Raw genomic sequence first — 23,578 nt, forward strand, 5'->3', positions numbered from 1 at the left:
CTTTCAAATAAATAAATAAATATATTTTTTTAAAAAAGAACAAGCTGTTTTTTTATAGCAGGAAGAATTTTCGGGAAAAAAATTAAATTCAAACTAATATTACAAAATAAGTACTGGGCCTAACAGATGCCAATTTAAATTCAAGGTTTTTCAGAGCAGGCATTGTGGTGTAGTGTAGCAGGTAAAGCTGTGGCCTGTAGCATTGGCATCCCATTTGGGCCCAGTTTCAAGTCTGGGTTGCTCCACTTCTGATCCAGCTTCCTGCTGATGCACCTAAGAAAGGAGAGGAAGATGGCCCAAGTACTTGGGCCCCTGTACCCACATGGGAGACTGGAAGAAGCTCTGGGGTCCTGGCTTTGACCTGGCCTAGCACCTGCCGGTGCGGCCACTGGGGAGTTAACCAACAGATGGAAGATCCCCCTCTCTCTCCCTCTCTCTTTCTCTGTCCCTCTCCCTCTCTAGCTCTGCCTTTCAACTAAACAAAAATAGAAGAAAAAAAAAAAAAGTAAGGTTTTAGAGAACCTAAATTGAATTCTCCTGGATAGTAATCATATGAAATTGCTTTGTTCAAACAAAAGTATCTAAATTTCATTAAGCATTCAGACAAAGAAGACTGAAACATCCCACAGATTGCTTGTATAGTAGCCTATTCACTCAATATAAAAGAAGAACTTAAAACACAGTTCCTCCACAAATAGCTCATTCTAGATTGATTAGTTTTAGATACTAAAAAAAAAATGAGAAATTTAGAAAATGCTGAATTCTGAATCTTCAAATGACTGCTCTCAAGTAACTGCAGATATAATATGCTGACATGAAATTACAGATTCAACTAAATGATTACTGACCAGAAGACAACAAAAATGGCAACTGTCACTTATGCAGGAAGAATGGCTACAGTCAACCATAGTATTTACAGGCATTTTCCAGCTGATCTTCACAATATCATGATTTTTTTTTTTTTTTTTTACAGAAAAGCTCCAGTATATACAGGTTAAAACAAGTTGACCAGCTAGCTAATGATTAACTATTTTTTGTCTAATATTAGCCTTGAGGCCAGCACTCAGGTCTACAAGACTCAGTGATCTGAGCAGTTGAGCAATGTATACTGGTACTGTTATCTGCCCTTTCAGTTAATTCTCCAGACAGGCAATGAGCTCATTGTCCTTTCTTCCTGACGCCCACAAGAAAACCCCACACCCTAAAGCATTTCCTGGCATCTGAAATAAAATAATATGCACTATATTCTACAAATGCACAAAAAGTAGAAAAATAACTTGGATATAAAACATTAAATTTAATAATAGGGCTTCACAATATATCTCTGGTTTAAAAAAAAAAACAACTTTAAATTAAGGGAAAAAAAGTGAGTGGGAGGACAGAACCAGTGCTGCCCTGGACAGAAAAAGAGGTGAGGGCTGAGAGTTTGGCACAGTGGTTAAGACACTGCTAGGACATCCATGTCAGACTTTCTGGGTTCAAATCCTGGCTCTGTTTCCAATTCCACCTTCCTGCTAAGGCACATCCTGGGAGACTCTAGCAGTTGGGTGGGCCCCTGTTATCACTGTGGAAGACCTGGATTAAGTTCCTGGCTTTGGCTTGGCCCAGATCCCTCTGTTGCAGACCGTTGGGGGGTGCACCAATAGATGGAAGCTGTATGTTTTTCTCCCTCTCAGATAAATAATTTTTTTTTTAAATAAGAAAGGTGAGAGTAAAATAGAGCATGCTTCAGATGATCTACTGTTACATCCATCAGTCTTGTCTCTTGGTCTCAGAACTGTAAATCTCAAGTTTCTCAAGGATTCATTTTACATTCACATGAACTGAGGAATCAGTTCAGCAATAAAGTAATAAAGTAGCTGGAGTCATCCAAAAGGATCCCAGGGGTTGGTATTTTGGTGTAGCAGGTTAATTAGTCTCCAAAACCAGCAACCCATAGGAGTGCCAGTTTGAATGCCAGCTGCTTCACTTCTAACCCAGCTCCCTACTAATGCACCTGGGAAAGCAGCAGAAGGTGATCCAAGTGCTCTGGCCCCTGCCACCCACATGGGAGATTGGGATGAAGCTCCTGGCTCATGGATTTGGCCTGGTTCAGTTCCATTTGTTGCAGCCACTTGGGGAGTGAATCAGCAGAAGGAAGATCTCTTTCTGTCTCTCTCTCTGTTTCTCTTTGCCTTTCAAATAAAAAAAATTTTTTTTAAGGATCCCAAACACATTGTTTAGAAAATCCAGATTTGAGATAGGCCCCAACTCCCATTCCCTGAGATATCCTCACAAAAGAGTCTGACAGCATTAGCAAAAATGGAAAAGTAAGGCGATGGTGAAGTTGATGGTTGAAAACAACTGGCAGCCGGCGCCGTGGCTCACTAAGCTAATCCTCTGCCTTGCGGCGCCAGCACACCGGGTTCTAGCTCCGGTCAGGGCGCTGGATTCTGTCCCGGTTGCCCCTCTTCCAGGCCAGCTCTCTGCTGTGGCCAGGGAGTGCAGTGGAGGATGGCCCAAATACTTGGGCCCTGCACCCCATGGGAGACCAGGATAAGTACCTGGCTCCTGCCATCGGATCAGCACAGCGCGCCGGCTGAGGCGGCCATTGGAGGGTGAACCAACGGCAAAGGAAGACCTTTCTCTCTCTCACACTGTCCACTCTGTCAAAAAAATTAAAAAAAAAAAAAAGAAAGAAAGAAAGAAAACAACTGGCATGGATGCTTTTAATCATGCTGGCTTTGAATCTTCATATGCAGCCAAAAAAGTCACATACCTCTATCCAATGATCTTAAGCCAATGATCTTAAAGTTGTTGAGATACATAAAACAAAAGAGGCACAGAAAAATATCTAGCATTTTATCACTAACCAGCATAGGACTCGGCACAAATAATTTCACAGCATGCACTAAACTTCAAACTGTAAAATGGGGATGTATGATAGAGTTTAGGCAAAGGATGAAATGACAATGCACTAAACATTCTGGTGATAACCTCACAAGTTTGCAAAGGCTCAGGTTTCTTGGTGATAAGCTTAAGCACTGTATACATGTGGCTTGACTGCCTCACAATTACTTGACCTTTATATTTTGTCTGTTGCCTTCTTTACGGCCTGTCTTCTTTTCTGCAAATTCAGGAATGTACGTAAAATTTGGATTGTATTAGAGAACAGTAATTCACATTACAGAAAGAGCCTTAGAGGGCAGGTATTTAGCCTAGTTGTTAAGACACCGTATATCAAAGTGTCTGGCTTCAATATCAGGCTTTGGCTCCTGAGTTCAGTTTCCCACTCATGTGGACGTTGGGAGGCAGCAATGGTGGCTCAAGTAATTGGGTTCCTGTGAACCAGGAAGAAGATCTGGATTGAGTTTCTGGCTCCTGGCTTCACCCTGGACAGGTCTCTGCCATTGCAAGCATTTGGAGAGTAAACCAGCAGATAGGACCTTGTTCTGTCTCTCAAAAAATAATCAAATAAAATAATTAAAAATAAATTTTAGAAAAAGGAAACACAGTAGGTCTCCCTGAAGCAGTAGGCAATGTGTTTCATAAAAGTACTATTTAGGCAATTATTTTGTACCTGTAAAAGGTGTTACCTTCTTTGGAAATAATAATGAAGAAGTTAAGGTTAAACTTTCAGATTTCCTTTCCCTGAAGATTTCCAGAGCTTACAGTTAAAGGGCACCTAGTTCTTTAGCATGAGATAGCTATTTATAATTGCTAATTGAATGGCATCTCTAGAAAGAATGTATAAACATAGAAAACTGTAGGCTAGGATAGAACAGACCCACATTTCAAAGCAGCTGTATCTGTGTTACATAAACCTCCCTGGAGGCAAAACAAAATAAAGGGACCCTATCAGGGCAGGTGACAAAAGCTGCTAGTGATGAGAGAGAGGACTCTATGCAAATAGCTGTCATACACCGTGGGAAATCTGCCCTGTTGAGTGGATGTATGCAACTCTCTAACTTTGTCATTAAGATTTTTCCTGAGGAGCCAGTGCTCCACTTCCAATCCAGCTCTCTGCTACAGCCTGGGAAAGCAGTAGGAGATGGCCCAAGTGCTTGTGCCCCTGCACTGGCATGAGACACCTGGAAGAAGCTCCTGGCTCCTGGCTTCGGAGCGGCACAGCACCAGCCATTGCAGCCAATTGGGGAGTGAACCATCAAAAGGAAGACCCCCCCCCCCTCTGCCTCTCTTCTCTCTGTGTAACTCTGACTTTCAAATAAATAAATAAATCTTTAAAAAATATATTTTCCTGAAATTTTTATTCTTCCCAGACTGTGACTTCCCTAAAGGAATAGAAACACACAGAAAAAGTACTATATCTTCTAATTTGAAATTAATGTCAAGCTTTTTTTTTTATTGAATAAAGATATGGGAAAAATTAGAAATTCTTTAGACATTTTTTCCAAGAATGTGTGTGTGTCTATGTGTAATATATATATACATATTTTGGGGGGGGGCAAAGATGGGAACTGTTTAGATACTGGTATACTTCCCAGTCTTTTTTTTTTTTTTTTTAAACATTTGGGGCAGGCACTGTGATGTAGCGGGTAAATCTGCCACCTGCAGTGCCAGCATCCCATATGGGCACCAGTTCGAGTCCCAGCTGCTCCACTTCTGATCCAGCTCTCTGCTGTGGCCTAGGAAAGCAGTAGAAGATGGCCTAGGTCCTTGGGCCCCTGCAACCACGTGGGGAACTCAGAAGTTCCTGGCTCCTGGATTCAAAAAAGTTCAGCTAAAGCCATTGAGGCCAACTGGGGAGTGAACCAATGGATGGAAGACCTCTGTCTCTCTCTGCTTCTCCTTCTCTCTCTGTGTAACTCTGATTTTCAAGTAAATAAATAAATCTTTAAAAAAGAACATTTATTTATTTGAAAGGCAGAATTACAGAGGCAGAGAAGGAGAGAGGAAGAGAGAGGTCTTCCATCTGCTGGTTCACTCCCCAATTGGCCACAAAGGCCAGAGCTGCACCGATCTGAAGCCTGGAGCCAGGAGCTTCTTTTGGGTCTCCCACACGGATGCAGGGGCCCAAGGACTTGGGCCATCTTTTAACTGCTTTCCCAGGCGATAACAGAGATCTGGATTGGAAGAGGAGCAGCCAGGACTCAAACCGGCACCAATATGGGATGCTGACGCTGTAAGCCGGGGCCTTAACCCGCTACGCCACTGTGCCAGCCCCGAATGTATATATTTTATACATACTGAAATTTAACATATCATAATAATCCTCAATTATTAAAAGTTTAAAATTTCATTTTAAAAGTATTATCCAGGGGGCTGGCATCATGGAGCAGTGGGTTAAGGCCCCGGCCTACAGTGTCAGCATCCCATATGGCCGCTGGTTCGAGTCCCGGCTGCTCCTCTTCTGATCCAGCTCTCTGCCATGGCCTGGAAAGCAGTGGAAGACGGCCCAAGTGCTTAGGCCCCTGCACCCATGTGGGAGACCCAGAAGAAGCTCCTGGATCCTGGCTTCAGATCGGTGCAGCTCCAGCCACTGCAGTCATTTGCAGAGTGAACTAGTGGATGGAAGATCTTTCTCTCTCTCTCTTTCTCTCTCTCTCTCTCTCTCTGCCTCTCCTTCTCTCTCTGTGTAACTCTTTCAAATAAATAAATAAACCTTTCAAAAAAAAATGTATTATTCGGGGCCGGCACTGTGGCAATGGGTAAAGCCACTACCTGCAGTGCCAACATCCCATATGGGTGCCAGTTTGAGTCTCAGCTGCTTGACTTCCGATTGAGCTCTCTGCTACGGCCTGGGAAAGCAGTAGAAGATGGCCTAAGTGCTTGGGCCCCTGCACCCATGTGGGAGACCCGGAAGAAGCTCCTGGCTCCTGGCTTCAGATCGGCACAGCTCTGGCTGGTGTGGCCAATTGGGGAGTGGACCAGCAGATGGAAGACTGCTCTCTCTCTCTACCTCTACCTCTACCTCTCCTTCTCTCTCTGTGTAACTCTTTCAAATAAACAAATAAATCTTATTAAAAAAAGTATTATTCATCATTCATCATTATCAATCACTTATGGAATATAAACATATTCCACAAACATGTTTTTAGTTATCAGTACTGACAAACACTATAGGCAGGTTACTATTGAGGTTTTGAAATAAATGCTGTAAAAATAACCAAAAATACTCTTTTATAATCCATTTATTTTTAAAAAATTTATTTATTTGAAAGACAGAGTTACAGAGAGAGAGAGGGAGAGGGAGAGGGACAGCGATCTTCCATTTGCTGGTTCAATCCCCAGATGGCTGTAACAGCCAGCCCTGGGCCAGGTTAAAGCCAGGAGCCAAAGGCTTCTTCCAGGTCTCCCACCTGGGTTGCAGAGGCCCAAACACTTGAGCCATCTTCTGTTGCTTTTTCTCAGGTCATTAGCAGGGAGCTGGATCAGAAGTAGAACAGACGGGAGACGAACTGGCACCCATATGGGCTTTTGGCATTGCAGGTGACAGCCTTACCCACCACGCCACAATGTCAGCCGCAATCCATTGGTTTTTAATATTTTTAATGTCCATCAAATATAATTGAAATGTAGTCACTTTTACAAATTGAAAAAGCTGCTGTGTAATCTGCTCCTGTCTTCCCAGAGCTCTATTGTGCCAGTCTTTCACGGGCAGTTTTCTCTATCACTGTATATCAAAACTCTGACAAGGCCGGCGCCGCGGCTCACTAGGCTAATCCTCCGCCTTGCGGCACCGGCACACCAGGTTCTAGTCCCGGTTGGGGCGCCGGATTCTGTCCTGGTTGCCCCTCTTCCAGGCCAGCTCTCTGCTGTGGCCAGGGTGTACAGTGGAGGATGGCCCAAGTGCTTGGACCCTGCACCCCATGGGAGACCAGGAGAAGCACCTGGCTCCTAGCTTCAGATCAGTGCGGTGCACCGGCCGCAGCGCGCCGGCCGTGGCGGCCATTGGAGGGTGAACCAACGGCAAAGGAAGACCTTTCTCTCTGTCTCTCTCTCTCACTGTCCACTCTGCCTGTCAAAAAAAAAAAAAAAAAAAAGAAAGAAAGAAAAAGAAAAGAAAAACTCTGACACCCTTCATGGTTTGGGTTTGGCTAAAAAGCTAAGGTAATAATCATCAAACCTTGCCTATCAGAGCCAATAGGGAGAAATTTTAGCCTCTCGCCAAGAAAGTGTTAACTACATCATTCCAAAGAAAATCAAACTGAGTGCAGTTAAATTTCACGGTTCTTAATAACAAAAACACAGGCCTCTACCAGAGTCACGATTCCGTACCCTGCTATCAGAGTGCCTGGGTTCTAGTCCTAGCTCCCCCTCTCCATTCCAGTTTCCTGCTATGTGCACCCTGGGAAGCAGCAGGTGAAGGCTCAAGTACTTGGGTTCCTGCCACCCATGTGAGAGACCCAAACTGAGTTCTCATCTCCTTACTTCTGCTGGGCCCAGGCCTAGTTGTTGCAAGTACTTAAGGAATGAACTAGAAGATGAGAGGCCGCTGGCTCTCATTCTTTATCTGCTTTTCATATAAGTAAAATAATTTTAAAAACATTTTTAAGTGCTTAAATACATTTTTAATTTGCTTGGAAGAGATCAAGTACTGGAATTATTCATTTAAAATACTAAAAACTCATACAGAAAATATGTTTTAGAGTCATTTAGATTTAACATGTTATAATGTGTGTTTTATTTGTTATAAACTTAATGCAAATAAGTTTTGTTTTGTTTTGTTTTTTTTTTTTGACAGGCAGAGTGGACAGTGAGACAGAGAGAAAGGTCTTCCTTTGCCGTTGGTTCACCCTCCAATGGCCGCCGCGACCAGCGCGCTGCAGCCGGTGCACCGCGCTGATCTGAAGCTAGGAGCCAGGTGCTTCTCCTGGTCTCCCATGGGGTGCAGGGCCCACGCACTTGGGCCATCCTCCACTGCACTCCCTGGCCACAGCAGAGAGCTGGCCTGGAAGAGGGGCAACCGGGAAAGAATTCGGCGCCCCGACCGGGACTAGAACCTGGTGTGCTGGTGCCGCAAGGCGGAGGATTAGCCTATTGAGCCGCGGCACTGGCGCAAATAAGTTCTTTATACTAGATTATAAATGTAGAGATTACCGATAATTTACCAACTATTAAAAATTTCCAAACTGATACTAAGCAAATGAATTCTCTCATTTTAATATCATACTAGTCAAGCAAACAAATATTGGGACAGCCTTAAACAAATATTTTGTAGCAAAGAAATTCATTAAAGCAATTCATTAATTGAAAAGTTAATTCCAGGTGAAAAACAAGAAAATATTTGGTAACCAGGTAAATGTCACATCACATTTAATGTTTTCTGGAAATTATTATCAGAATTACTCTGATTTTTTTTTTTAGAAACCAAGACGTACATCTTGATGTCCATTTCTCTGTCTCAGATTTAGCATGGTAAGAATAATCCAGAAACTTACCTCAGTATGTCTCTGATGTAATGCATTATACTCCTTCTTCAGCTCTGCTTCTCTTTCTTCAAGTCTGCTAACTGAAATTAAGATACATATGCTTAAAACACAAAAAATTTACTAGAAAAAAATCCATCCTCAATACTTGGAATGGGGTTACCCATAATCCTTAGCAACTTTAGGACTCAATGCGCCATATCAAATTCTTCACAAAGCAGTGACCTCGGCTCATCATCCTTAATAGACTTCAGATGTAACAAACTTCCAAGTGGGAGAAAACAGGAAAGGAAAAAAATCTAACTATCACATTGGTTCTCTAATATGCATGTTAAAGTCAGGACTTGAAACATGATATAAAATTACTATTGCACAAACTTATACATCATGTTAATATGAAATTAGGGTTCAAATCAATGATTTCTAACACTATTCAAATCTCTTTTTAGCACCAGAAAGGACAATATGCCACTGTAAGTACTTTTTCTGCTTCAGGTCTTCTCAATTTCAGATTCATTTGCTCTTATTTAGCTCCCTCTGCTGATGGATTTTGTGAGTGGCACTGATTTGAGGCAGTGCTCAGAGTAAAAATTACATTTTTAGAAACAATCCCGAGATACAGAATGTCAGGAAAGTATTTCACAGGGAAAAATGACTGGTAATAAAGAAGAATGATCTAGAAAAGAGGTTGTTGAGCCTAAGCAGGACCAGGAAGAAATCACACTACTCAAGCAGATGGTACTGAAAGTGTTCTAGAGACTGTTACCACAGAGAAAGGAACATAAAACCATGCTGGTGGTATGGCAGAGGGAGAGACTGGTCAGCCTCGAGGAGCCTATGCTGGCTGAGGAGCAGTGGGAGCAAGTCGGTGAGCAGAAATACAAAGGCGGTTCAAAAAGTTTGTGGGAATGGAATTAAATGATGTTTAATTTGGTGCAAAAAAATCTTAAATCTGCATGGTTTCCATGAACTTTTTAAAGACCACTTGGGAAGCTGGGGTCTCAAAACTCAATAACACCTATTTGAAAGCCTTAAAGTCAGTTGGGAAAGTTCTTGATGTAAGGTCACCTAGCTGCAAACACCCAAGGCTGTTACAATCTACAACCTGTGACTGGCAAATAACTGTAGAAGTTAGCTATTAAGAGAAACGCTCTGATAGCACACATTTGAGTAGTTTATGTCCACATGAAACATCAAACAAAACACAGCTTGTGCTGCCAGTTAACTCATTTTTGGTTTGTGTACATTTAACTGTCACAAATTGCTTTAGTAGACTGAAAGCGTGTCATTAATTAGGACAAAAGCTCTTTTTGTTTTTATTTGTTTCTAATTCAAGCCTATATGTTATTGGCTCATTATATTGGCATCAGTTTTAAACACAAACTACAGGATCTGTGGAGCCTACTTTACCACGCCAGGTAAGAGCTGAGCACATCTGCTAGCTTCTCCTGTGGCTGAAAGCCTTAAGCAAACTTAAACCAGCTGTGTTGGGATAATACAATAGATAATGAAGTTGTATAATTTTTAGTACCGCCTCTATGATTTTTATTTAAAAATAGGAAATCCAAGCAAATTATTTAGCAACAATTTTTAAAGAAACATTTTCTAGTATTTCTTGTAAACTAAATTGATCTAAAAGCTTAGGGGAATTCTGAAGCTACTGTATAATTGGTATAGATTTTTTTTTAAGATTTATTTATTTGAAAGTCAGAGTTAAATAGAGAGAGGAGAGGCAGAGAGAGAGACAGAGAGAGAGAGAGGAAGAGAGAGGGAGACAGAGGTCTTTTATCTGCTGGTTCACTCCCCAACTGGCCGCAATGGCCAGAGCTGTGCTGATCTGAAGCCAGCAGCCAGGAGCTTCTTCCGGGTCTCCCACATGGGTGCAGGGGCCCAAGCACTTGGGCCATCTTCTACTGCTTTCCCAGGCCATAGCAGAAAGCTGGATTGGAAGTGGAGCAGCTGGGTCTTGAACCGGCACCCATATGGGATGCTGGTGCTTCAGGCCAGGGCGTTAACCCGATGCACCACAGCGCTGGCCCCTGTATAGATTTTTAATTGTTCACCTTTGTAAATCAGTATTTTCTTGATAATATGCAACCAAACCAAAATATCAAATACTGGGGCCACCACTGTGGTGCGGCAGATTGGGCTGCCACTTACAATGCTGTGATCCCATCTAGGAGTGCTGGTTTTTTTTTTTTTTTTTTTTTTTTTTTTTTGACAGGCAGAGTGGACAGTGAGAGAGAGAGACAGAGAGAAAGGTCTTCCTTTGCCGTTGGTTCACCCTCCAATGGCCGCCGCGGCCGGCGCGCTGCGGCCGGCGCACCGCACCGATCCGATGGCAGGAGCCAGGAGCCAGGTGCTTTTCCTGGTCTCCCATGGGGTGCAGGGCCCAAGCACCTGGGCCATCCTCCACTGCACTCCCGGGCCACAGCAGAGGGCTGGCCTGGAAGAGGGGCAACCGGGACAGAATCCGGCACCCCGACCGGGACTAGAACCCGGTGTGCCGGCGCCGCTAGGCGGAGGATTAGCCTAGTGAGCCGCGGCGCCGGCCTAGGAGTGCTGGTTTGAGTCCTGATCCAGCATCCTGCTGAAGTGCCTGGGAAGACAACAGGAGATGGCCCTGCCATCCATGTGGGAAGAATTTATAGCTCCTGGCTTCAGCCTGTCTTGGCCCTGGCTGTTGTGGGCATTTGGGGAGTAAACAAGCAGATGGGAGCATGTGTTCTCCCTGACTTTCAAATAACTACCTAAGTAAATAAATCTTGTTTTAAAAAAATTTTAATTGGATGCTGAGACTAAACTAAAATCCAACTTTTATTCATATACCTCTGTTTCAAATTTGTGTTCAATAGAACTTCATTACTCTTGTCAACTAACTTGATACAAATTCATAAATTTATATCCCCATCACCACCACTAATAGCAGCTAATGTCTTCTAGTGTTTGCCATATAGCATGCACTGTTCTATGCACTGTACATAATCCTAACATATTTGAGTTTAAAATTAACTTTATTTAAAAATGAATGTATCTATTCTTTGAAAGGCAGAGTGAGAGAAAGAGAGACAGAGATCTTCCAGGTGATTCACTACCCAAATGGCCTCAATGTCTAGGGCTGGGCCAGGCCAAAGCCAGGAATCTGGAACTCTATCTGGATCGCCCACATGGGTACAGGGGCCCAAGTATTTGGGCCATCCTCTGTTGTCTCCCCAGGCACCTCAGCAGAGAGCTGGATTGGAAGAGGAACAGCCGGGATAAGAACCAGGCCTCATATGAGATGCCAATGTCTCACATGGTGGCTTAACCAGTTGTACCACAATACCAGTCCCAACATTAACTTTATCATGAAAGTATTATTAATACTATTATTAATAATGTATTCATTTTAGAGATACAGAACTTGAAGCAATGAGAGGTTATGCAACTTGCCCAAAGTGACACAGGTAGTAAATGGCAAAATAAGGATTCCCAAAGGGGAGGTCTTGCTCCAGAATCTGTGTTTTTAATTACCATGCTATACTGCCTCGCAAGAAACCCTCTTTCAATCTGTTTTGTATATTAAAGTCTACGTTAAGATTTCACAGGGAGGGGCCGGCGCTGTGGCACACTAGGTTAATCCTCCGCCTGTGGCGCCAGCATCCCATATGGGTGCCCGCTCTAGTCCCAGTTGCTCCTCTTCCAGTCCAGCTCTCTGCTATGGCCTGGGAAAGCAGTAGAAGATGGCCCAACTCCTGGGGCCCCTGCACCCTCATGGGAGACCAGGAAGATGCACCTGGCTCCTGGCTTTGGATCGGTGCAGCTCTGGCCGTTGTGGCCATTTAGGGAGTGAACCAATGGAAGGAAGACCTTTCTCTCTGTCTCTCACTGTCTATAACTCTACCTGTCAAATAAATAAATAAATAAATATTTAAGAAAATTCTTCTGTTCTTATGCCTATTGACATAAGAAAGTGCCTCGAACTGAACGGATGGATGGAAGTAAACTATACACTTCTGAAAACAGATGTCTCTAAGACCAACACTGAACAGTTTCCCTCACAGCAGCTCTTTCCCACTGTCTTCTCACTCAGGCAAAACCATCCATCCTTTCGCTCTTCTCTTTCCCTCACACCTCACATATCCAATCTACTGGCAAATTATGTCCATTTCTACCTTCAGAGTCTGGAATCCAACCACTCTTCTCCCTTCATCATTTCCACCTTTGTCCACAATATCATCTCTTGTGTGTATTCTCACAACTGTCTCCTGATTTATGTTCTCAAAATAATAAACTGGGTGGAATCAGCTCAAGACCCTTCAAGGGCTTCCTATTTCACTTTAAAAAGACCAAAAACAAGTTCTTACAATGGACTGTAAGACTCTTCGGGATATGGTGTGTTAAGTCACACCACTCTGCTCCCCACCCTGGCCCAACTGTTATGGACTGAATTGTGCTCCGCATCCCTCAAGTTCATAGGTTACAGTCCTAACTCCCAATGTGACTGTATTTGGGGATACAGCCTTGAAGGAAGCAATTAAAGTGAGATCCTAAGAGTAGGCTTTAATCCAATAGGACTGGTGTCCTTATATGAGGAAGAGACACCAGCTATCTTTCTCTCCATGCAGAAAAAAGGCCATGTTAAGACAGAAGCTAGGGGTGGGTGTGTGAAGGCAGGTTAAAGCTGCCACTTGCAATGCCAGCATCTCATATCAGAATGCCAGTTTGAAAGTCCCAGCGGCTCGGATTCTAAGTCAGCTCCCTGTTAATGTACCTCAGAAGGCAGTGATGATGGCCCGAATGCTTGAGGCCCTATTATCCACATGGGAGACTCAGATAGAGTTCCTGGCTCCTGGCTTTGGCCTGGCCCACACCCAGACACAGTTGCTGTAACCATTTGGGGAGTGAACCAGCACTCTCTCTTTCTCTCATACACACAAACCTCATTCACCCTGTCTTTCAAATAAACAAAAAAATCTTAGGAAACAAAAAGACACAGAAGATAGTCATCTGCAAGCCATGGAAAAGGGCAAGAGAAACCAAATGTGTCTATTCTTGGGAACTGCAGCCTCCAGATTTTGAGATATAAATTTCTGTTTAATTTAAGCCATCAACCAAGCGCCTGCGCCAGGTGCCGGGCGTCGAGCTCTGCCTCCAGCGCCCACTACTTGCGCACGTAGAGGCTGGGCACGCAGGTGCCGGGGGACAAGGCCGTGGCGGCCACCTGGTGCCTGACGGGCCGGTGGGCCAGCAGGTTGCGCAGGGCGGCGGTGCTGCCCATGGCAATCATCTTGTGCCTGGAGTGTACTAGGTTACGCAGCATGCCTACGGTGCCCAGGTCCCACAGCAACTCCTGGTCCCGCGCACTGCGTGCTGCACGCGTTGCTCATGACGGTCAGGTTGTGCGGGGTCAGGTGCTACAGCAGCATCTGTAGGCAGTTGTGGTTGAGAAGCACCTGCCTAGGTTGGGGGAAGGTGGGGGCGGGGTCAGGTGTGGCCGGAACAGGTGGCCCCGCCCCGCCAGGGCGGCCTGAGCAGAAGGCCCCATCCCGCCCCCGGGGATCAGGCAGTGGTTGTGGGCATGTGGGGGCGTGGATCAGCAGGTGGGAGGGGTGGTGGTGGTGTGTCTGTGTTTCTCAGATAAATTTTAAATTAAAATTCAAAAAAAAAAATTTAAGCCATCCAGCCTGTGGTCGTTTATTATGGACACAAGCCCTAGCCAACTAATACATAAACTAAATATCGCTAAGTAAACCTCAAAGAAAAGCTTTTATCCAAGGTGTTTGTCAGGTGACTTGGTCAGAGACCTGGCTTCTGTCTAACAGAACCAGGTCCTGCCCAACGTCGTGCCAGCCTGCGGATCTATGTTGGTGTGCAGAGCACTGCTGCAATGTACTACCTAACAGCCAGACTGTGGGGAAGGGGGATGTATAACCCCAAGAGACCACTGATTTTTGCGCATTTCCAGTATCTAAATGAACACGACCACTGTTCAGGTTGATTTTGGTCATCCATAAAAATTCCTTAACGTTCTATTGTGTGTTTGGTTTTCCCTAAACATTTCAGATTATCTGTTTATAATCCCTTCAAGCAACATTTATTTATAATTTTCTTATCTATGTGACTTTCTGCTTAGTTTATTTCCATTTGGCGTCATACTCTTACTTCTGCCTCAAAAAAAAAAAACCACAGTAGTTAAACTATAAATCCATTCTTTTTGTTGCTGTTGTTAAAGATTGATTGATTTGAAAGGCACAGTGAGAAAGAAAGAGAGAGAGAGAGAGAGAGAGAGAGAGAGAAAGAGAGAGAAAGAGAGAGAGAGAGAGAGGTCTTTCATCTACTGGTTCACTCCCCAAATGGCTGCAACAGCCAGAACTGGACCAATCTGAAGCCAGGAGCCTGGAGCCAGGAGCTTCTTCCAGGTCTCCCATGTGAGTGCAGGGGCCCAAGATCTCGGACCATCTTCCACTACTTTCCCAGGCCATAGCAGAAAGCTGGATCAGAAGTGGGGTACCCAGGACTTGAACTGGTGCCCATATGGGATGCCGGCACTGCAGGTGGCGGCTTTACCTGTTATGCCACAGTGCCAGCTCCCTATAAACCCATTCTTTATCACTTCATTCAAAAGATGGAATGGCAATAATCACTAATTTCATACAAATGATCTATATCTACATTATTTCTTAGCAAGCACTTAATAAGGGCATTTAGCACATGCAAACTACATGAGGTTGCATATGAGTTATCCCTTATGATATCTGTTTTTTTTTATTTTTAGAGCAGTTTTAGGTTCACAGAAAAATTAAGCAAATTCTCATTCCCCCCATTCTGACATAAATAGTGTCTCTCACAGTCCAATATGCCATATCAAAGTTGTGTGTTTCTTACACTGTATGAACCTACACTGACACATCATCACCCAAAGGACAACATTTACATTAGGGTTCAGTCACTCTTGATGTTGACAAAGGTATAATGACAGGCACCCACCAGTATAGTATCATACAAAACAGGTTTACTGCCTTAAATATCTTCTATATTCCACCCACCCAACCCTCCCTACCCACTCCCAACAGCTGTCTCAAGTACTGCCTTTTCCAGAATGTCAGAGTTAGAATCATATAGTATACTGTCTTTCCAGATTAGCTTCTTTCACTTAAGAAAGGCCACTGAGGCTACTCTATGTTTTTCCATGGCTTGATACTTCCTATCTTTTTAGTGCCGAATAATATTCCACTGAAAGGAATTATACCTGTTTTTTTCTTTTTTTAAAGATTTATTAGTTGTTTTTTTTTTTTAAAAAAGATTTTATTTATTTATTTGAGAGGTAGAGTTACAGACAGTGAGAGGGAGAGACAGAGAGAAAGGTCTTCCATCTGCTGGTTCACTCCACAGATGGCCGCAATGGCCAGAACTGTGCCGATCCGAAGCCAGGAGCCAGGTGCTTCTTCCGGGTCTCCCACGTGGGTGCAGGGGCCAAAGCACTTGGCCATCTTCCACTGCTTTCCCAGGCCACAGCAGAGAGCTGGACTGGAAGAGGAGCAGCCGGGACTAGAACTGGCACCCATATGGGATGCCCACGCTGCAGGTGGAGGATTAATCTACTGCGCCATGGCGCCAGCCCTAAGATTTATTATTTGAAAGACAGAGTTACAGAGAGAGGTAGGGCCAGAGAGAAAGAGAGGTCTTCCATTCTGCTGATTTATTCCCCAAATGACTGCAGTGGCCAGAGCTGAGCTGATCCAAAGCCAGGAGCTTCTTCTGGGTCTCCTACACAGGTGTAGGGACCCAAGGACTTGGGCCATCTTCTACAGCTTTCCCAGGCCATAGCAGAGCACTAAATCAGAAGAGAAGCAATCGGGACTCGCACCAGTGCCCATATGGGATGCCAGCGCTGTAGGCTGGGGTTTTAACCTGCTGCGCCACAGCACTGCCCTCCCCCCAATATTTTCATAAGCACTACAGTCTTACAGTTACAAGGCTTAAACATTCATTATCTCCTCTAAACACAGAAGTTAATTTTTTTAATCCACAAAAGTGGTATTTTAATATACTTTCAACTAGTATTGCTACAAGTTAGAAATTTGCAAAATAAATCACAACTGCATTTAAGCCAAGCTATCTATCTAGCTATCTAGCTATACACATGTGTGTCTGTATTTTTTACTTCTTACACTATTTAGTAACAGGCATACTGAATTTTACATAATCTAAAATAAAAGCAGACAAGTTATCTTATGGTTAAAACATCTACATAAATTGGATTTAAGTCTATATAAATGATAATCCTCTCTAGCATAAGCATTCTCCACTTCCATCTTCCTCTATACTCCAGTACAAGAGTAAATTATAACCCATTCAACTCAGTCTAATTAATTGAATCATTAACTAATTTACTTGTCTATTCCACTAAAAGTAAACAGAAGGCTTGTCACTTTGTCCAGTTATATTCAAATACCCCACTGATAACAAATAACAAAACAAGAACACTAATAAGATTTTAACTCATTTTAACCAGTAGTGAACTACAGCATTTTAAGATGCTTCAAATGCTAAGTTATTGACGTCCAATTTGTGAACTAGGAAATAAACAAGTCAGGATGCCAAGAGAAACCCAAGAAAACCTTTCCAAGGTGGTTACTCATAATAGTGAACTCTGCAAATTACACACTATAGGATTTCAAACAGTTAACCTAGAATTTTGGTTGCTCTTATCTCTGAGACCAGCAGGCTACATAGGCGATTAAGAAGGAAGAAGGGTCATAAATGTGGTATAGGGGCTGGCGCTGTGGCATAGTGGGTAAAGCAGCTGCCTGCACTGCTGGCATCCCACATGGGCGCCAGTTCAAGTCAAGTCTCAGATGCTCCACTTCCAATCTAGCTCTCTGCTATGGCCTGGAAAAGTAATAGGAGATAGTCCAAGTCCTTGGGTCTCTGTACCCACATGGGAGACCCCCCAGAAGAAGCAACTGGCTCCTGGCTTCAGATTGGCCTGGCTCCAGCTGTTGCGGCCATTTGGGGAGTGAACTAACGGATGGAAGACTTCTCTGTCTCTCTCTGCCTCTGTCTCTCTGTAACTCTGCCTTTCAATAATAAATAAATAAATCTTAAAAAAAGAAGAAATGTGGTATACCCACAAAAAAGATTATTATTCAATTTTTAAAAGGAAGGGCTGGCGCCGTAGCTCACTTGGTTAATCCTCTGCCTGTGGTACCGGCATCCCATATGGGTGCCAGTTCTAGTCCTGGCTGCTCCTCTTCCAGTCCGGCTCTCTGCTGTGGCCCAGGAAGGCAGTGGAGGATGGCCCAAGTGTTTGGGCCCCTGCACCCACATGGAAGACCAGCAGCCATTTGGGGGGGTGAACCAACAGAAGGAAGACCTTTTTTTCTCTCTCTCTATAACTCTACCTGTCAACTAAAAAAAAAAAAAAAAAAAGGAATTAAAGTATTGATATATCCTACAATATGAATAAATGTTATGCTAAATGAAAGAAACTGAACACAAAATACCACATACTGTACAATTTTATTGACGTGAAATGTCCAAAATAGGTAAATTCATAGAGATATGAGCCAAGAGAAGCAGGGAATAAAGAGTGAGTGTTAACAGGTATGGGGTTTTGTTTTGGGTAATGATAATGTACTGGAAGTGGTTGTACAACCTCACGTGAATTGTACACTCTAAAGTGGTGGACTTTAGGGTATATGAGTTAGATTTCAATTTTTAAAGTAGATATTAAAATCTACCACTTAAGCAGAAAAGTTACATCTTAATTTAATAATCACCTCTTTTTGAAGAAAAAGAAAAAGAAAAAATTCAAATAAGAGAACAAAAACAAAATCTCAACATTTAGTAAGTGAATACTGCAAATGAAATGAAATGAAATGCTGATGAAGATACAGTTAAGAGTTTTATATCGATGATAAAAATCAAGCCAGAGGAATCTGGAAGTTAGTTTTAAAAACTAGATTATCTGAGCACAGATAATAAATTCTATATTTACATTAAAATCTCCTTCTCTTTCCTCAGATAATTCACAGCAGAAAGAACTGCAGATGACTGCTAAACTTTAGGTATGTTCACTCCATTGCCTCTACACTTAAAAAAACAGCATTTGGGGCCAGCACTGTGGTGCTACAGGTTAAGCTGCTTCTTGCAATGCCATCCATATGGGAGTGCTGGTTCAAATCCCAGCTGCTCTGCTTCTGATCCAGCTCCCTGCCGGAGAATGGTCCAAATACTTGGACCCCTGCCACCCATGTGGGAGTTTCTGGCTACTGGCTTTGGCCTGGCCCAGACCTGACTGTTGTGGGCATCTGGAAGTGAACCAGCAGATGGAAGGTCGGTCAGTCAGTCGGTTGGTTGCTCTGTCTGGCTCTCTCTTTTTCTTTCTCTCTCTCTCTCTCTCTCTTCCTCTCTGTCACTCTGCCTTTCAAATAAACATATGGAGAAATCTTTACAAAAATTAAAGAAGCATCTGCTCCTTTTCGCCTCTGCTTTGACTGAGTTACAGACAAGGTGCTCCACTCCCAGGCCTGTCCACTAAGAAACTTCCACAATCTCCCATTCCCTTTTCCCTTCTTCCAATTTACATACCGGAATACAATGAACCTCAAAGTTATAAATTGGAAAGTACCTGTGGCTCTAAAGAGACCACTTCACACTAGAAACATTTACTTTTTAAACTTTACGTGAGAAAAAATTAATTTTTGTGGCTTGTTTGCTAAACATTTATTAAGTCCTCTTAACTGGCATTTTAAATTACTAGAGGTACGTCACCCATTATGCTTTAAGAATAGTAGTACCTTTGTTATTCTGGATGATTTTCTAAATGCTAATATGGCAATTATTCTCCCCCCAACTCTTCTAATCAACAGAAACTGCTTATAATTTTCTGTGTTTCATGTTTTCTTTATCTATACTATGATTCAAAATATCATTTTTAGATATATAACACAAAATCATTTAATATGAACCTATAGTACACAGAATATGCAATACACACACACATACACACACACTAATTGAGATCATGTAATATACTCATTTCATATAATACAAATTCAGAACCTTTCACTCTTTTCTGAAAATACAGTAACTCAGTACAACACATCCAATAAGCTCAGTTTACTCAAGGCCTAAGTCACATGAGAGGGTAGAGTTAGACACTTTTCAGAAGTACCTTTTAACACAGGGAAGAGATGCTTCTTGAAAGTCCTGTAGACTACTAAAGAATCAGAAAAGGGAAGTAGAAGGGAAGGGAGATCAGGAAAGAAAAGCCCATCTGGGCAAGGATTGTAGACATCCCCCAAAGTGATCATTTCTTGTTTAATAGTTCCCATGTGAACCCAAACTTCAAAAAAAGATCTCAGGAAAAATTCTAAAACTACCATCTTACTCGCCCAAACTAGCTACAACCTGAAGTTAACTGGAAATAAACAAGATTCTGCTCATTCTGCCTATTCCAAAAGCAACAGATAACTAATCTGCCAGTTTTAACTGATAATTTTCTAAGGGTGAGAAAAAAATTAAACCAAGGCATCTCAATAGAAAAAAAAAAAGGTGGGGGGACAAGAAAAAGAACATTCAAAGGATTGATGCAAGTTTCCCCCTTTTAACGGCTAATGGTGATACTTCAGCCTCATTTTGAATGCTCTTTCTATCCATCTGTCCAAAGAGCAAGAGGATATGATTCAGGCAGGAAGAGCCACCTGCTCTGCCGGCTCAAAATCAGAGCTTACCTCCTTAGATTGATGGCCTTTGCCAAGTTTGGAACACCTTCCATCTCTGTTGTCTTCTGCCCCATCAGACTGCTGATAGGCCTATGGGGGGAAGAAAGAGAAACAGACCTGCTAGAATGCCACATCCAACTCATTATTTGCCTTCTCAAAAGGAGTCATCAGTTCTTACTGTTCCTAGAAGGCAGATAATCCAACTGTTACTGGGCCTCAGAAGACTGACATTGGTCTTTCAGAAACCTCTCTGAACAATTTAGAATCCAAGTCCCAACAGGTAAGCCAGAATCAAATACTGACTCAAGAGCAAGCAGATCTCAAGATGACTGCATCAAAACAGTAATGAAAACCTCCATCTGCCAACCACATCCTTCATCGTATCTCTAAACTTCAAAAGATTTTTCAGACAGATATTACATATTATTAATCCATAGCCCAGTGTGAGTTATAAATATTTTAAATCTCTCATGAATCAATGATCACACCCATAAAACAAAGTAGATGACTTCAAACAGTCCCAGAGGCAAGGCCTTGCAGTGATCTGACCCAGGCACGGAACCGAAGACCTCCCCTAAGCCGTCTATGACACAAAGTGGCCTCCTATTCTAAGGCCTCCCTATAGGCAGGGAGAAACCATCCTTTACCCCAGTACACACGCAGAGTATCACATCACCCTCACAATCAAGAAACACTTCCTCATGGCCAACTATAGTCAACACTTTCATTTCCCCTATTTTAATCTTTCAAAATGACAGAAAAAACAGCTTGTTGTTTTCCTCATCATCCCTTTGCATGTCAGAGAGAGATATCAATTCATTTATTTTTCTTCTGTTCTCTAAACTAAATCACCAGAATTCTTTTAACTCTTACTCATAAAAATAATTTTCTATCATTTAGTTCTTTAGTTCCAGGTGTTAATTATAAATTATAACTTTAAGGTTCTCAATAGACAACACTAGACTACAAAAATGAAAGAGTTCAAATACAGATAATAAAACATAAAACAAAATCAAAGACCACACAGTATTACCTAATGAAGGAACAAGAAAAGCAACAAAATTAGTGTTTGTACTAATTATCTTGTGCTTAATTTTCTTCTACTTCTGAATATACAGGTCCTAAGAAAAAGACACAGCTCTTAAATAAGGTTTATTAAATATACAGATATTATCTATATTACAAACAACTAGGATCAAGTAAAAGGGACTAAAATTAAATTTCTATGTAATTGTCTTTTTTTTCAAATCAGAAAGCACAAATCTGAAACTCCTAAAACTGCCTAATCAAATAAAGAATATGCCTTCAAAATATATAAATCAATAACAGCCTACTTTTATCATCCTAAAAATGATGTAAAGGGAATATCTATTAACAAGATAAAACTAAAATGAAAAAAGTGATCTAATACAGCATTATTCAACTTTTTCTGAATATTAACATTCATTGCCAATTGCAAAGTACAGCAAAGGGACTGATAAAGCTTTCTATATCACCCTCAAAGTATATTTTTAAGTGATTTGAAAAACAGTAAAAGACAATATGTAGGCCCTCTCAAATATTAACTTTGGTATGAAACTATACTTGTGGGCTGGAATTATGGTGTAAGCAGGTAAAACCGCCACCTGCAGTGCCAGAATCCCATATAGGCACTGGTACGTGTCCCAGTTGCTCCATTTCCAATCCAGCTCCCTGCTAATGGTCTGGAAAAAGCAAAGGAAGATGACCCAAGTGCTTTGGCCCCTGCTTCTTACATGTGGGAGACATGGAAAAAGCTCCTGGCCCTAGCCATTGTGGCTATTAGGAGTTAGTGAACCAGCTGGTCGAAGATCTCTGTCTTTTTCCCTGCCTCTCTCTTTAACTCTGACTTTCAAAAAAAATCAATAATTCTGTAACTAATTTATTTAAGAAGGAAAAAAATTATACAACTAAGTTTAAATGTTTTATTTTTCTTCTGTGCTGTGAAGTCTAAATATATCAATCATATCCTTAACAGACCTTTTTATGAAGATCAGTTTTTAAATATATACTTTAAAATAAAAAATAACTTACCACACTAACCTCCCCATACTTTCCATCTACTTAAGTACTTATTCTTACTACCTGGAAATAATTAATATTTTCCTTACAACAATAAAGAATGTTTCCAAGTAAAGACTTAAAGGTATTTTACTAAATTAGAGCTTGATATCAACTTTTAAAAGCAAACAATGTTGTATGGGATATGGAAAGGGTAGAAAGATTAGAGTTCAAAACTCTGACAGATGAGTTTTCAGTTGTCTACATTTTCCCATTTCATTGTTTTTTTGTTTTAAGTGGATTTTCATTCAAAGAAAGGAAGGGCAGAATCAGAAGTGCTAAGTAGTACTTTCTAAATCTGCTCATCTCCACCAAAGGCAATGGCTCTGCATATACCTCAGGGAAAAGTGATCTATTGTAAATTCAAGGAGCTAAAGGGCAAGAGAAGTTTCTTAACTGAGAACAGAACAGTAAATGGTTCTTTATTGGCTTGCACGCTCATTTATTATAAATAATGGCTTAACTTCATATATTATGATAAACAAAATGGAATTTACTACTAATAATTCTCCAACTCCATTCACATACAGTGGCTGAATACTATTATATACTAAGAACCACTAACATGTTCATATTTCTTCATCTACTTCCTTAAATATTTTCTATGAAACATATCATAAGAGGGAAATTGTAAGTGTGAAAAAAACACACAAAAATGTTTACCCAATCAACAGGGGAAGTTTTTGGTTTGGTTTTGTTTGTTTTTTGTTTTTGTTTTTGTTTTTACAGGCAGAGCTAGACAGTGAGAGAGAGACAGAGAGAAAGGTCTTCCTTCCGTTAGCTCACCCCGAAATGGCTGCTGCGGCCAGCGCACTGCGCCAATCCGAAGCCAGGAACCAGGTACTTCCTCCTGGTCTCCCATGCAGGTGCAGGGCCAAAGGATTTGGGCCATCCTCCACTGCCTTCCCGGGCCACAGCAGAGAGCTGGACTGGAAGAGGAGCAACCAGGACAGAACCCAGCGCCCCACCCGGACTAAAACCTGGGGTGCCGGCGCCGCAGGCAGAGGATTAGCCTAGTGAGCTGCGGCACCTGCCTGGTTTGGGGCTTTTTGAAAATTTATTTATGGGGTCAGAATTGTGGTGCACTGGCTGAAGCTGCCACCTGCAATGTCAACATTCCATATTCCAGTTTGAGTCCTGGCTGCTCCACTTCTAATCCAGCTCTCTGCTAATGCACCTGGGAAAGCAGTAGAAGATGGCCCAAGTCCTTGGGCCCCTGTACCCTCGTGGGAGACCCAGAAGAAGCTCCTGGCTACTGGTTTCAGATCAGCGCAGCTCCAGCCTCTGCAGCCATCTGGGGGGTGAATCAGCAAATGGAAGACCTCTCTCTCTCTCTCTCTCTCTCTGCCTCTCTGTAACTCTGCCTTTAAAATAAATATTAAAAAAAAAAAAAAAATGACCCAAGTGCTTGGACTCCTA

The 23,578-nt window shown here is 42.2% G+C and overlaps 1 protein-coding gene across 11 annotated transcripts in view; it reads right to left on the reverse strand.

The window, feature by feature from the left end:
* SPAG9 (sperm associated antigen 9) overlaps positions 1-23,578 on the reverse strand; it is a 167,139-nt gene that overhangs the window by 95,490 nt on the left and 48,071 nt on the right. For 10 of the 11 annotated variants that reach the window (XM_051824849.2, XM_051824852.2, XM_051824851.2 and 7 more), the window contains one exon: positions 8,382-8,452. In XM_051824849.2, coding sequence (XP_051680809.1) covers positions 8,382-8,452 — 71 coding nt within the window. Of the gene's footprint in view, positions 1-8,381; positions 8,453-20,089; positions 20,149-23,578 lie in introns of those variants that run through there. The other variant, XM_051824862.2, reaches the window with a different exon arrangement.

This window comes from Oryctolagus cuniculus, chromosome 17, assembly GCF_964237555.1.
Source record: "Oryctolagus cuniculus chromosome 17, mOryCun1.1, whole genome shotgun sequence".
NCBI classification, from domain to species: Eukaryota; Metazoa; Chordata; class Mammalia; order Lagomorpha; family Leporidae; genus Oryctolagus; species Oryctolagus cuniculus.